The following is a 12,426-nucleotide window of genomic DNA, read 5'->3' as shown; positions in this document are numbered from 1 at the left end:
TCTGATTAAATTAGGACCGCCAACCTTAAAGTCTTAAACGAATAAAATCATGTTTTTATTACTGTAAAATCAACTGTAATTACAACTTGTTGTGTTTTCCCTGCCTTTGAATAAGCCCTTCATATTTAAATAGGCAGCAGGTTGTCTTTCAACAGAGGCTGCCATGTTTTACAGTAGCCCAGAACAGACAAACCAAACACTGGCTCTGGAGAGTGCCTTTCGTATTTTTACATTGAAGCAGCAGCTTGAATTTGGTGGCGGTTTAGTACTGAGAAAGAAGAAGAATCAGTTGGTTTACAGTCAAATTCAGCCAGAATTTTTTGGGTTACATTTGGGTTCGGACAGAATCATGTGGGGCTGCAGTCGAGTTGACGCAGAATTGTTTCAGGCTGTTGGGTTTGGACAGAATTGTGTTGGGTTACAGTCGAGTTCAGACAAAAATTTTGTCAGGCTGCAGTCGGGTTCTGACTATTTTGTCAGGCTTACTGAAGGTCAGATACTTGGTGCTGTGTGTCTGGTCAGATTTAGAAAGAATTTTATCAAGCTGTGTTTTATCCAGATTTGGATAAAAATGTCAGACCTGGATAAAGTTCTGATATGGACATCATGAAAATCTGAGATAGATGGCAACTTGATGAATAATGAATAATGTACTAATAGAGCTCTGATATATGGTCTGCCTTTTTGGTCCTCTTTTCAGGTATCAGGCCAGGCATCAGGAGAGGCTGCTCTGGAGGCAGTTCTGAAAAAGGTCAGTGCCCAAGAATGTGGTCATATTTTCAACTCTGTGTGGCGGTTATACCTTTGAACACACTTGTGTATGTTTTGATGCTGAAACTGCCATTAGGTGGAGGACTCATGGAAGACGACTGAGTTTGTGGTGCTGTCTCATCGTGACTCTAAAGACGTGTTCATTCTTGGAGGAACTGACGAAATCCAGGTGAAAAATACTCTCAGCTCTCCCTGCTGGTAATGTAGGAACAAACAGCCTGTTGTCACTGTCATAACAGAACGTTGTATCAAAATCTTTAAACCAAAAAAACGTTCATTAATATTTGTTTAATGGAAAGAGATTTTATTCTTAGTAATTGTGGACCACTTTATTGGTTTATTCATCATGAAAAGTTTATACAATGTAAAGAACAGCTGACATTTATGTTGTGCAAACAGCTGGTGTTATGAGATTTTGAAATGAAAATTATAAATGTGTTTGTGGCTTATTTAGTTTGATATACTTGCTCTAGTGCATCTGAATCAAATCGATCCATCAATATCTGACTGTGTACTTAATAAAAAACTCCCAAAAATTTGGAACAGTCATGTAAAATGCTTATAAAAACACAAAGCAGTAATTAACAAATTATGTTTGACCTGTATTAAATTGAAAATAGCACAAAAACGTGATGTTTCATGTTTTACCTTTTGAACTTGTAAATATATGCTCATTCAAAATGTGATGCCTGGAACACGTTCAAAAACCATGTTACATCTTTCTGTTTAACAATATTTATTAATCTTTTGTGGACTGAAGATACCAGTCTTTGGCCATTATTTCCTTCCATCTGAGAAGTCAGAGGTTACTGGCTTTCACTTGTGGCCTTGCCCCTCTATGCAGGGATATTAAGTTATTAAACACTGCAGAAAGTGAAGTAACAATCCAGTGTGGTGAACCTCAATCCAGTCTTTGCTAGGGCTGAATGATTTGGGGAAAATATTTAATTGTGATTTTTCTGACTGATCTTACAACTGCAATTTATTTTTTCAAATTATCAGTATATTTTTTTCTATTATTATTTATTTATTTAATTGAATTTCTGTAAATTAAAGTTCAAACCTGTTTTTTGGGCAATAAGGCCAAAATATCTACCTTTTCTGGCTTGAGGCTTGTCCCCTGAATGTAGTATGTGAGACTGCCAGTAAGTTGTAGTTGTGATGTCACAACACATGGAGGTTTGGTTTGATTGGTCTAACTCATCTACAGGTAGTTCACAAGCTCTGTGTTACATGGTTAACTTTCCCCACTTAAGACCTAAGACAATATTTTTGATAGTGTAGGCTGTAGTTAAAAAATGCAGCTCTTATGATTTGAAAGTTGCATTGTGTTAAATTGCAATTCCTATATAAAATGATTAATCTTTCAGTCCTAAGTTGCTCATAAAGGACTAGTCCTTCCTTGGATGCATTCTTTTGTACCCAAACATGATTGTTTCACATGTTTAAGATGTTTTTTGAACATTTCACAATGTTTCTAGTCTTAAATTGCCCATTTTTTGGAATGTTTTTGTGGCATCATTTCAAAATGTGCATATATTTACAAAAACAATGAAGTTGATTACATTGCAGCATTAAACATCATATCATTGTAGTGTTTTCATTTAAATACAGGTGGATTTACAAATCACTGCTTTCTGTACTTATTGCATTTTACATCCTTCCCTGACTTGTATGGAATCGAGGTTTGTAAATAGTGAAGTATTAAAATGCACACATTGTATATTTTGTGTGGGGTGTTTGTGTTTGTGTAGGTGCTGTTGGATGACAGTTCCATCAACATGGCCACGGTGGCATCCTCCCGCTACGTGGGTCCCATCAAGGCCAGAGTAGATGAGTGGCAGAGGCTGCTTGCCCTGTTCAGCCAGACCCTGGTAATCAAACCCAGATCTGAGTTTATATTACACCAATCACCTCATAGAAATGTGACCTGAAACTTTCTCTACTGGAAACTCAGTAAAAAAAAAACTCTCTGTAGGACGAGTGGCTGACGTGTCAGAGGAACTGGCTGTATTTGGAGAGCATATTCAGTGCTCCTGATATTCAGAGGCAGCTTCCTGAAGAGGCTAAGATGTTCCTGCAGGTGGATAAATCCTGGAAGGAGATTATGAGGAAGGTCAACCGTCTGCCCAATGCCCTACGTGCCGCCACACAGCCAGGTCTGACATAACACTCACAATAAATATGTGTCATATACTCTATAAGCATGTAGAATCCAGACTGCACAACACACATTATTTGCAGATGTCCTGGTTTGTTATAATACACTGTGTAAGCTTATATGTTTATCACTATAAAGCAGTAAAGTGTTCATTTAAACCTGCACAATAACATCTCTTATGCTGTGTTTACATGTTGCTTTTGAAAAAATATTGCTCCATGCCTCAGATCATGGAAGCACTGATTATCAGAGGAGAGCTTTAGCGCTGCTTGTTGTCTTTTTAAGGTTGAAAAAGACAGGACAATGATTTGTACTCTAGCCTGGCCGATGTAATCAGATATCGTTGATGATTGACAAGTAACCTGATGACAATGCTTAAAAGGCAATAATCGCCATGTTGGGAAACTGACAGAGAACCAGAGAGGACTAAGTTACTGTTAAGAACTTTTAAGAAGTGTGCGGACGGACGCCCTAATAGTCTGTTTTGTTTTTTTTTGTTTTGTTTTTTTTCATGAGATAGAAAGGTTAGCTGAGAAGCTACACACTGTAATGTTAGGTTTACCTGCCACACATGTAATAATTTCTTTCATTTAAGTGACACAACTGTAAATTGTTGCTGTTGTGCAACAATAGTGTAATAAAATTACCACTTTAAAATAAGACTACCCTTAAAAAACGTTTATGAATGGTTTAGAATTAGCTCAATAATGTTACTAATTAGGTCATAAACACCTTAAAAAGTATTAATAAACAGTTATAACACATTCATAGAAAGGCCAAAAGTGACCTGTTGTATCTGATAAATATGAATATATGATGAAGCTGACAGGTTCAATGCTAGATGTGATAGATAACACAAGATCAATAACAAGCAAAACCTAACACTGTAAATGAATGTGAGTTCAGTATTAGGCAAAGAACAGGTCACTGTTGCCCCTTTTAATTGTGTTTTATAGCTGCTTATTAATAATTTTAAGCTGTCTTTGACCTAAATGATATTGAGATTGCCATAAGTAAACTCATTTAAACCATTCATAACCCCTTTATTCCCCTCTTATTCTATAGTGGAACCTAGAAAGGGTACAAAAAATCATGTTACATTATCTTCTGTTACAAGTTAAGAATGTTAATTAATACACTGCACAACTTTATTATTGAATAAAATGACAATGATGACTCATGACGAGTGATTCTAAACTTTTGAACAGTAGTTTATATACAGTATATCCTTAAAAACTCATAACTATTCCCTCTGTACTGTAAACATAGCCTACCTTGTCGAACACCTACTAAAAACAGGTATCAGAAGAAAAATGAAAGAACTTGTCAAGATTGTGCCAGCGGTGAAATTGCACCTAAATGCTACTAAGTTGCTTGACAGTCTGACTGGAGTGCAGAGAAGGGCTTGTTCTGAAGTGTTGTATTGAATGTTTTCTTGCCTCAGGGCTTCTGGAGATCTTCCAGAACAATAATGCTCTACTGGACCAGATTCAGAAATGCCTGGAGGCCTACCTGGAGTCTAAGAGAGTCGTCTTCCCCAGGTGTGTACACACTGTTTATTTAATGTAGTAACAGCATATTATTGTTTCACTCATGTTTAAGTAGGACATGAACCAATCTGAGATCAGATCAGAGTTCTTGGCATATTTTAATAGATGGTTATGAGTTACATCACAGTGCAAAAGTCAGATACAGACCATTCTTTATTTATTTAATTTCCAAATACAAGTTTATTATTTTGTCTGTGTCAGGAAAAAAGCACAGAAGCCTCAATAGCTGCATATAATACCACATTATTTCTGTGTCAAACCTTTTCAGAAGACTTGCTTTCAGTGTTTCAAAGAAATCTGCAGGGATATTTTTCACACCTCCAAAATTCAGTCTTAGAATTTGGTTGCACTTTCTACTTCTCATGATCCAAGTAATCCCAAATAATTTAGTGATGTTGAGGTCTGGACTCTGGGATGGTCAGGCTGTTTGTTCTGAGAACAGAAGCAGTTCCTTTGTTTGTTTTTTCTTCTTTTGACATCCTTTCAGACTCTTAGAGCTGAGTTGTCTTCTCACAGTGGAAACACAAACAGAAAATCTTTTTGGAATCTTTTCACCTCTGAAGCAAGAGTGGAGCTTGATTTTCTCCTCTCTCTGTAAGATTAAAGTTTTAAGTGCTGTTTATCTGATGGGGGCAGTGTTGGTGGTCTACCAGGTTTTGCAGATGGTTGTCAGTAGTTTCATTTTCTCTGTATCTTTTCTTCGTATTTTGACCACACGTTTTGGAAGCTTGTACTTTTTCACTTTTTTTGTTTGACTTTCTCCTTCCTCATGAAAGTGGATTATATTATATCAAATCTTTGAAATATCTCCTTTAGCTAGTTTAGATATTCATGAAAAAGAAATACAAGACAGTTAAGGTGAGTTTGGGTAGTTGCTTATGTGAACTATGGGAAGAAAATGTAAGTGACCCCTTTGGGAACAGCTTTTGTTGAAGGACACAGCTGTAACTGGTTGGTTTAAGACTGAAAGGATGGAGGAAATAAAGAAAATTTGTTTAATTATTTTTTTGTGTATGTGAAGTGCACACTGTATGCACTGTGTAAATGTAACTTCTGCCTGATTGGAGTCAGATTGAGTAATCAGTTTTAAATGAATGAGATCTGAGGAAAAAGCTGTTATCTTCATTAATGAATATGAGATTCGTTCCTCATTTTTCATGCAGGTTCTACTTTCTGTCTAACGATGAGCTGCTAGAGATCCTGGCGCAGACGCGGAACCCTCAGGCCGTGCAGCCACATCTGAGGAAGTGTTTTGATGCGATCTCCCGTCTGGAGTTCGCCGTGCTGCCCCCTGCCACGCCTGCTGAGGCCGAAGGAGAGAAGCACTACAGCAACGACATCCTGGCCATGATCTCACCTGAGGGAGAGAAGGTCTGCTGACCACTGCTCCACTTTGTTAAGCTAGTGATATCATGTGAAATGTGCACACATGACTTATGATAGTGTCACTATTAAGGCTTATTAATAGGAGAGGGAGAGAAAGTGTATACAGAATAGTAGCGTGATACTTCAGGTGTAACAGTAAATGAATAAATAAATAATGTTGTATCTAGGGGCCTGTATAATTTACTATTGTAAGCCTGAAAGCCACACATTTTCTGACTAAATGATTTATGATTTTTGATTGATTTGATTGATTAATAATGCAGAATGCCTTGTATTTCAAAAAGTATCTTATTTATGACTTAATAACTTATTCTTGTTCCTAAAAATGGGCATACTTAAAATTATCTGAAGAAAATGTAAGAAACATTTAGTGTCTAGTTTACAAAGTTTAAATCAACATTATTTTCGTTATTATTTTAAAAATTGAATAAAACAAGTGACTCCAGACTTTTCAACAGTGTATAAGATAGGCCTACATGATAAATCATACTTTTATCATTATCATGATGCGAGTTTTTATGCTTAACACATGGTTAAGAGCTGCGGTGACAGAACAGATTAAATTAGCTCTTGTGTCAAAGTGACATAATCAGTTTCTTGTGCTGGATTTGAACCCTGCACTCTCCCTTAACCATTCGCCCAAACAGCCAGTTACAAAACACACATGCACAGCTCAAAAACTACACTGTCCTGGAGTACTAGCCTGTAAAATGCTTGAATATTTTGTGTTTTTATTACATTACATTACATTATCGCTTCTCATATTGTCATTGTGATCCACAAGCTTCACTGAATATTGCATTTTAAGTCCATGTCATGCAGCCCTAATACATCACTAAACTACTACTGTACTGTAAAGGACAGGACATTTAAGCGTATCTGTGTGTTCTCTGTGTGTGTACGTGGTGTGTGTGAGTAGGTGATGCTGGGGAAGGGGCTGAAGGCGCGTGGTAATGTGGAGGATTGGTTGGGAAAAGTGGAAGAAGCCATGTTTTCCTCTCTCAGACGTCTCAGCAAAGCCGCCATCTCCGACTACCAGAGCAAACCGCGGGTGGAGTGGGTAGTGGCTGGACACCCCTCACAGGTGTGTTTTAGGTCATTATAGCAAACGATACGTGAAAACATCTAGGACTGAAAGATGATGCGAATAATTAGGATTAATCACATTTTTTGTGTAGTTAATCATGACAAAAGAAGCTTTATTAGAAAGCATTTTATTCAGAAATTCAGTACATTATATATATATATATATATATATATATATATATATATATATATATATATATACACAAACACACACAAACACACACATAGATAGAAAGATAGTTGAGTAGTTGGGTAGACTAGAGAGACTATACTAGATAGATAGTCGTTCAAGGTAGTCTGGAACTCAGAGGCCCATTTATTGATTTAATTTCTTCAAGGGAGATTCTTCAGTTATTTTAAGGGAGATTAAATATACGATAGTTCACTTATATAAGGAAGACGAAAGTCAAAAGAAAGTAAATGAAAAAACAGGAGTTTCCAAAATGAGAATTTCCTGATGCTGAGAAATGAATAAGTTGTACTTAATCAGTGTTTTGAGTGCTGTTAGTTTTGATAAACACACTAACAGCATTGCAGTAACTGGAAATAACATTAGTTTTATCGTGAGAGCTATCCACAGAACTTACCATTCAAAAGCTGTATTTACACTACTGCGCTACTACTGATGGTTTGAAGAGTCAAACTAGAAAAATGCATTAACAGTGTTAAACCATGGTGGCGTTAATCATTTATTGCGTAGATTATTATGTATATGAGGTTTGAGTAGACACAGTGCACATGTACACATATACATAGTTGGGGAACAAGAACATCGCTGTATGTTAAAGTGATGTCAGATTTCACCTCTAACCCCAAATGTAGCTGATCTGTCAAGGCATGTTTGGTATCTGAGGTTTATTTTTTGAGTCATCACAAACACAGATCCTCTCTCTTTGTGTGCTCTGTAGGTGGTGCTGACCATCTCCCAGCTGATGTGGTGCAGGGACATGGATAACTGTCTGGAGGGAGACCATGACCACTTTCAGGCCCTGCAGCAGTTTGAGCTCACCAATTTCGAGGTGGACATTTGCAAAAAATCACTTTTTGGTCTCTATTGTTGATATTAGTTATTTGTTTAGCTTACTGTTTGTGTATGTGTGCGTGTGCGTGTGTGTGTGTTTGTGTGTGTATACAGAGGCTGAACGCTCTGGCTGCTCTGGTGCGGGGAAATTTACCAAAAATTCATCGGAACATCATCACAGCGCTCATCACTGTGGATGTCCACGCACGAGACATCGTCACTGAGCTGGTCAAAGAGGGGGTGAATATGTTCCTCTGTATTTTGTTATATACTGTAGCATATTTTCAGGAAATCAATGAAAGTATTGATAACATGTTTTTTAGAAATCAGATATGGAAATTACAGAAATTAAAGTTTTTTTTTGTAGCGTGGGCACAGAGAATCATGAGGATTTCATTTTTTGTTAGAATTGTGAGCATAGGATCATGGGAAATTCAATTTAGTTTGAATCATAAGTAGAGGAAATCATGGAAATTTACGTTTTTAGAATGATACACAGAGGAAGACACGGAGGAAATTACATTTTTTTTGGAATCAGCAGCAAAGGGAGTGATGGGAAATTAAGTTTTCTGGATTCATAGGCATATGGATTTAGGAGAAATTGAGTTTTGGAATCATGGGCATAGAGAATCAGAGGAATTTAATGGTTTTGAACTTATGGACAGAGAGAATTTCCAAAAATGGCTGGCATGAGGAATTACTGGAAATTAAGTTTTTGGAATCATGGGCAGAGCGAATCACGGGAAATCAAGGAACCATGGACAGAGGGAATTGATGTAAGTGATGTGTTCTGGAATCATGGGAAGAGGAAATCAGAGCAATTGGGTTTTTTTTTGGAATCATGGACAAAGAGAGTTGCAGAAAAATGAAAACTGATTGCTGTTTTTAAACAGGGCATCATTGCACATACAATTTAACGCTACTTGATGCTTTATTTCCAGACATATTGTTATTGTATGCACTGTAATGAGTATTTTATTCAATACAGCCCTGCATGTGCAATATGGTGCAGTGCTTTTGTTCAGTTCTTTGCAAAGGCCTGTTCTTTAGATCATGTAAAATGTGTGTTCATACAGGTCGACTCGAGCAGTAACTTTGAGTGGCAGAGGCAGCTGCGCTACTACTGGGATGTGGATCTGGATAACTGTGTGGCTCGCATGGCTCTGTCTCAGTACATCTACGGATACGAATACCTGGGAGCCTGTCCACGCCTGGTCATCACCCCACTCACGGTAACATGCACTGTTCTTCAAAAGTTCAAAGTCAGTTGTCATAATAATTATTTTATTCAGTAATAATTTATACCGTGTAGAACCCTAGACAGAAGATATCTGTAGATGTTTTATTCAATATTTTAAGAATTTTAAGAAGAACAAGAAGATATTAAAGTATAAGAAATTTATAATTATCTATTTTACTGTGAAGTTTTGTGCCTGGGGGTTTGATAACTACTTTTGAATTACAAAACTTTTTGGTTATTCATTTTATTATGACTAAATTCTGGTTTTATTCATAACTTCATTTTCATTCAGTTTTACACAGCTTTATCAATCGTTATAGGACCAGGTGCTGCCCTGCTCATCATTATGAACATATCCAACATTTTTTTTCATTTTCACTGCTTCCTGCTAATTATTTGAGACCAGTGAAGCAATAGAGTAACTAGCATCTTATTCCAGTCATTTTAGAACAGAAACAGAATTGGATTTATAAAATGGATAGTCACAGACTTAAAATCTGATTGATTCAGTCATGTGCAAGGCTGTTGTACTCACAGATGATCACACACAACAACTGAATTCTGTACCAAAGTGGCAAGATGTCAAAAACCTTTGTGCTGCTCATGAAATAATCTTTGAACTGGCGTGTAGCATCCATGGACTCATGGCATCCATGTGACATCCATGAACATACCCTACAAACCTGATTTTGTTTAAACTTATTTCCTTTACAACTACCACTTGGCAGATAGTTAACAGTCTAACAGACTCCTAACATTTTTAGTTAGGCTTGAAATATTTATTATTCACTGAAATATTGCAAGTCTGTAACATGCAAAGTAGAGAATATACTGCTTCAAATGTCAGTGTTCAATGCCGTGAGCAGTAATACACCCAGTATGGGAAAGTGAATATACACCACTGTTAGCTTGGCACTTACATAACAGTGCAAATGTCATCGAGGCCCTACAGAAATTAGCATTGTTTTAGTGGTGGTGCTCAATAAACTGATAAACAAAAACTATTTATGAAGCACAAGTTTCTAAATTAAACACTGGTGTATTACGATAAGCATGGCTGATAAAAAATGTTAAAAAAGTTAGTGCAATGGCTGAAATATACAACAATGGGCTATTAAAAGTTCTTAGAATCATGTAATCATGTAATCATCTCCATCCTAACTAAATTAATTACATTTCTTGGTGGTCATTAATGCAATACATCATGAGAGGCTATGCATTACAGTGACTTTACTGTAGGTAAAATTAGTACTTTGTTTAGAATAATGTAGTTTAGTGTATGCTAATATTGCCAAGCAACTAAGAACTGCTAAAGGAGGACAAGAAGTTGCCCATCATTGTAAATTGCCGTCATTTCATGAACTTTAAAGTTTTTGTAATATAATAATGAAACCATCATAATATAGCAGTACGTAATGCTGAAACCTTCGTCTTATAAGTCGTTTTTGCGCACCACATTACCACCTCACCACTAATGCTGATTACAGCTACTGCCTCTATGTGCTTTCCTGTGTTGTGATAGCATCATGCTAACTGTTCCATGCATTTGTGGAAGACAATCAGTTTTTGCTAACATACTTTTTTTACAGTGAATCTTTCAGTAAAAACTTCAGCCTAATACTTAATATTAATAGACGTTTAGTCTATTAGCTGTATTTCAGTCTGTTTAGCTTACTGTCTTTTAGAAAATCAGTTGTCAGCTCAGTATTTTATGACAGTTTTGAACATGTCTTAGCCAATCAAATTTCAGGACTCGTAATAAGCCATAAGCCACTCAAGGCCATGAGTTACAGTGATTTAGGTTTAGGTCAACATTATTTCAAATGGCTTATTGCTTTGTTGTATTTGTGTTTATATTGGTTTATAGGACCGTTGCTACCTGTGTCTCATGGGGGCATTACAGCTGGACCTGGGTGGAGCTCCTGCAGGTCCTGCTGGTACAGGAAAGACTGAGACCACTAAAGACCTGGCCAAAGCCCTGGCAATCCAGTGTGTGGTCTTCAACTGCTCTGATGGACTTGACTACAAGGTGCTCTGCCTCATACTTCTTCATTTACACCAAGTTTCTGCTTTTATTTTAATAAAATATATATAAAAAAATTAGATACAAACAAATTATAAAACCCAAAAGCTGGATTTGCCATTACAAGAAAACATGTCCTTTATACACAGAACCCTTAAGACCCTCAAGGCCAAAACTTTAACATTAGCTAAAAAAAGTCAATTGTGTAGCCTTGAGCAATAATTAAGTGCAAATGCTATCAATCTAGGCTCATAGGAGCAATAATTTCCAAAAATACTTGGCAAATACTTGTGACAGACATGCAAAATGCAATGTTAGATAAAACTAATAAATTGTTCATAGTATTCTGATGATGTCACACAATCGTGCTGCCACTTTGGTGGGCAACTTCAAATTTATGCGCAGTGGTGGTTTATTATGAGATAGCAAAGCCAAAATTGATCCAGCAAACCCACTAAAACATGTTTTTTTTTTGGGGAATACTCAAACTAATTGTTTTAAAGCATATTAACCAATATATTTGAGTGTATTGCCTTTATTTATTTGATTTGTTGCTGTAGTGATAACACATGAAAGATGAAATCTAAATGACTGTTATTAATGCTGCGTCCCAAACCACATACTAGCACACTATATAGTGTGTAAAAAACAGTGCAGCACCATTAGAAGTGCACTCATTAGTATAGTAGGTGAAGTGTAGAAGTGTGTAGTTTGGGACGCAGCATTAAATCAGCCAGTGAAATGCATTCAGAAGTGTAGCAGCTGTTTACAGCTCTGCTGTGCTGCTTGTTAGCTGCTCATTAAACATTTCCAAGCGAAACTTTAAGGTACTCACTGATTAACGATGCATTTATTGAGGTTAACTGGATGTCTACACATTTTTCTATGATGCCTTCTTTTTCGTCACCTTCTTTTTTCGAAATGTGTTCCATTTATGGGGCGCTTAAATGTAAATGCAGCACCATTTAAGCTGGAACGAAAAAGTCTAATAAGACGTCTGCAAATAAGAAGCTAACTCCAGCTTTCTTGTGTCTTTTACTTGTTTTTGTAAAATCTCACATGTTGGAAGCTTCTGTACTTGAGAAACACATACAGGTTACACAGATTCAGTCCATCAATCCAGCTAATCTTCTAATTATAGCATTTTCTGGAGACTGTATCGAAAGTGTCCACATATGTTTTCTTTTT

At 36.6% G+C, this 12,426-nt stretch overlaps 1 protein-coding gene across 1 annotated transcript in view; it reads left to right on the top strand.

Moving 5' to 3' along the window:
* dnah6 (dynein, axonemal, heavy chain 6) overlaps nt 1-12,426 on the top strand; it is a 139,079-nt gene that overhangs the window by 19,634 nt on the left and 107,019 nt on the right. The window contains exons 20-30 of the mRNA XM_036582911.1: nt 701-751; nt 848-940; nt 2,526-2,645; nt 2,750-2,930; nt 4,377-4,473; nt 5,646-5,853; nt 6,788-6,952; nt 7,863-7,973; nt 8,090-8,215; nt 9,052-9,207; nt 11,083-11,244. Of these exons, the coding sequence (XP_036438804.1) occupies nt 701-751; nt 848-940; nt 2,526-2,645; nt 2,750-2,930; nt 4,377-4,473; nt 5,646-5,853; nt 6,788-6,952; nt 7,863-7,973; nt 8,090-8,215; nt 9,052-9,207; nt 11,083-11,244 (1,470 nt within the window). The remainder of the gene's footprint in view (nt 1-700; nt 752-847; nt 941-2,525; nt 2,646-2,749; nt 2,931-4,376; nt 4,474-5,645; nt 5,854-6,787; nt 6,953-7,862; nt 7,974-8,089; nt 8,216-9,051; nt 9,208-11,082; nt 11,245-12,426) is intronic.

Source organism: Colossoma macropomum, unplaced genomic scaffold (genome assembly GCF_904425465.1).
Source record: "Colossoma macropomum unplaced genomic scaffold, Colossoma_macropomum, whole genome shotgun sequence".
Lineage (NCBI taxonomy): Eukaryota > Metazoa > Chordata > Actinopteri > Characiformes > Serrasalmidae > Colossoma > Colossoma macropomum.
The sequence above is the reverse complement of the archived record's forward strand: the minus strand, read 5'-3'. Positions and strand labels throughout refer to the sequence as shown.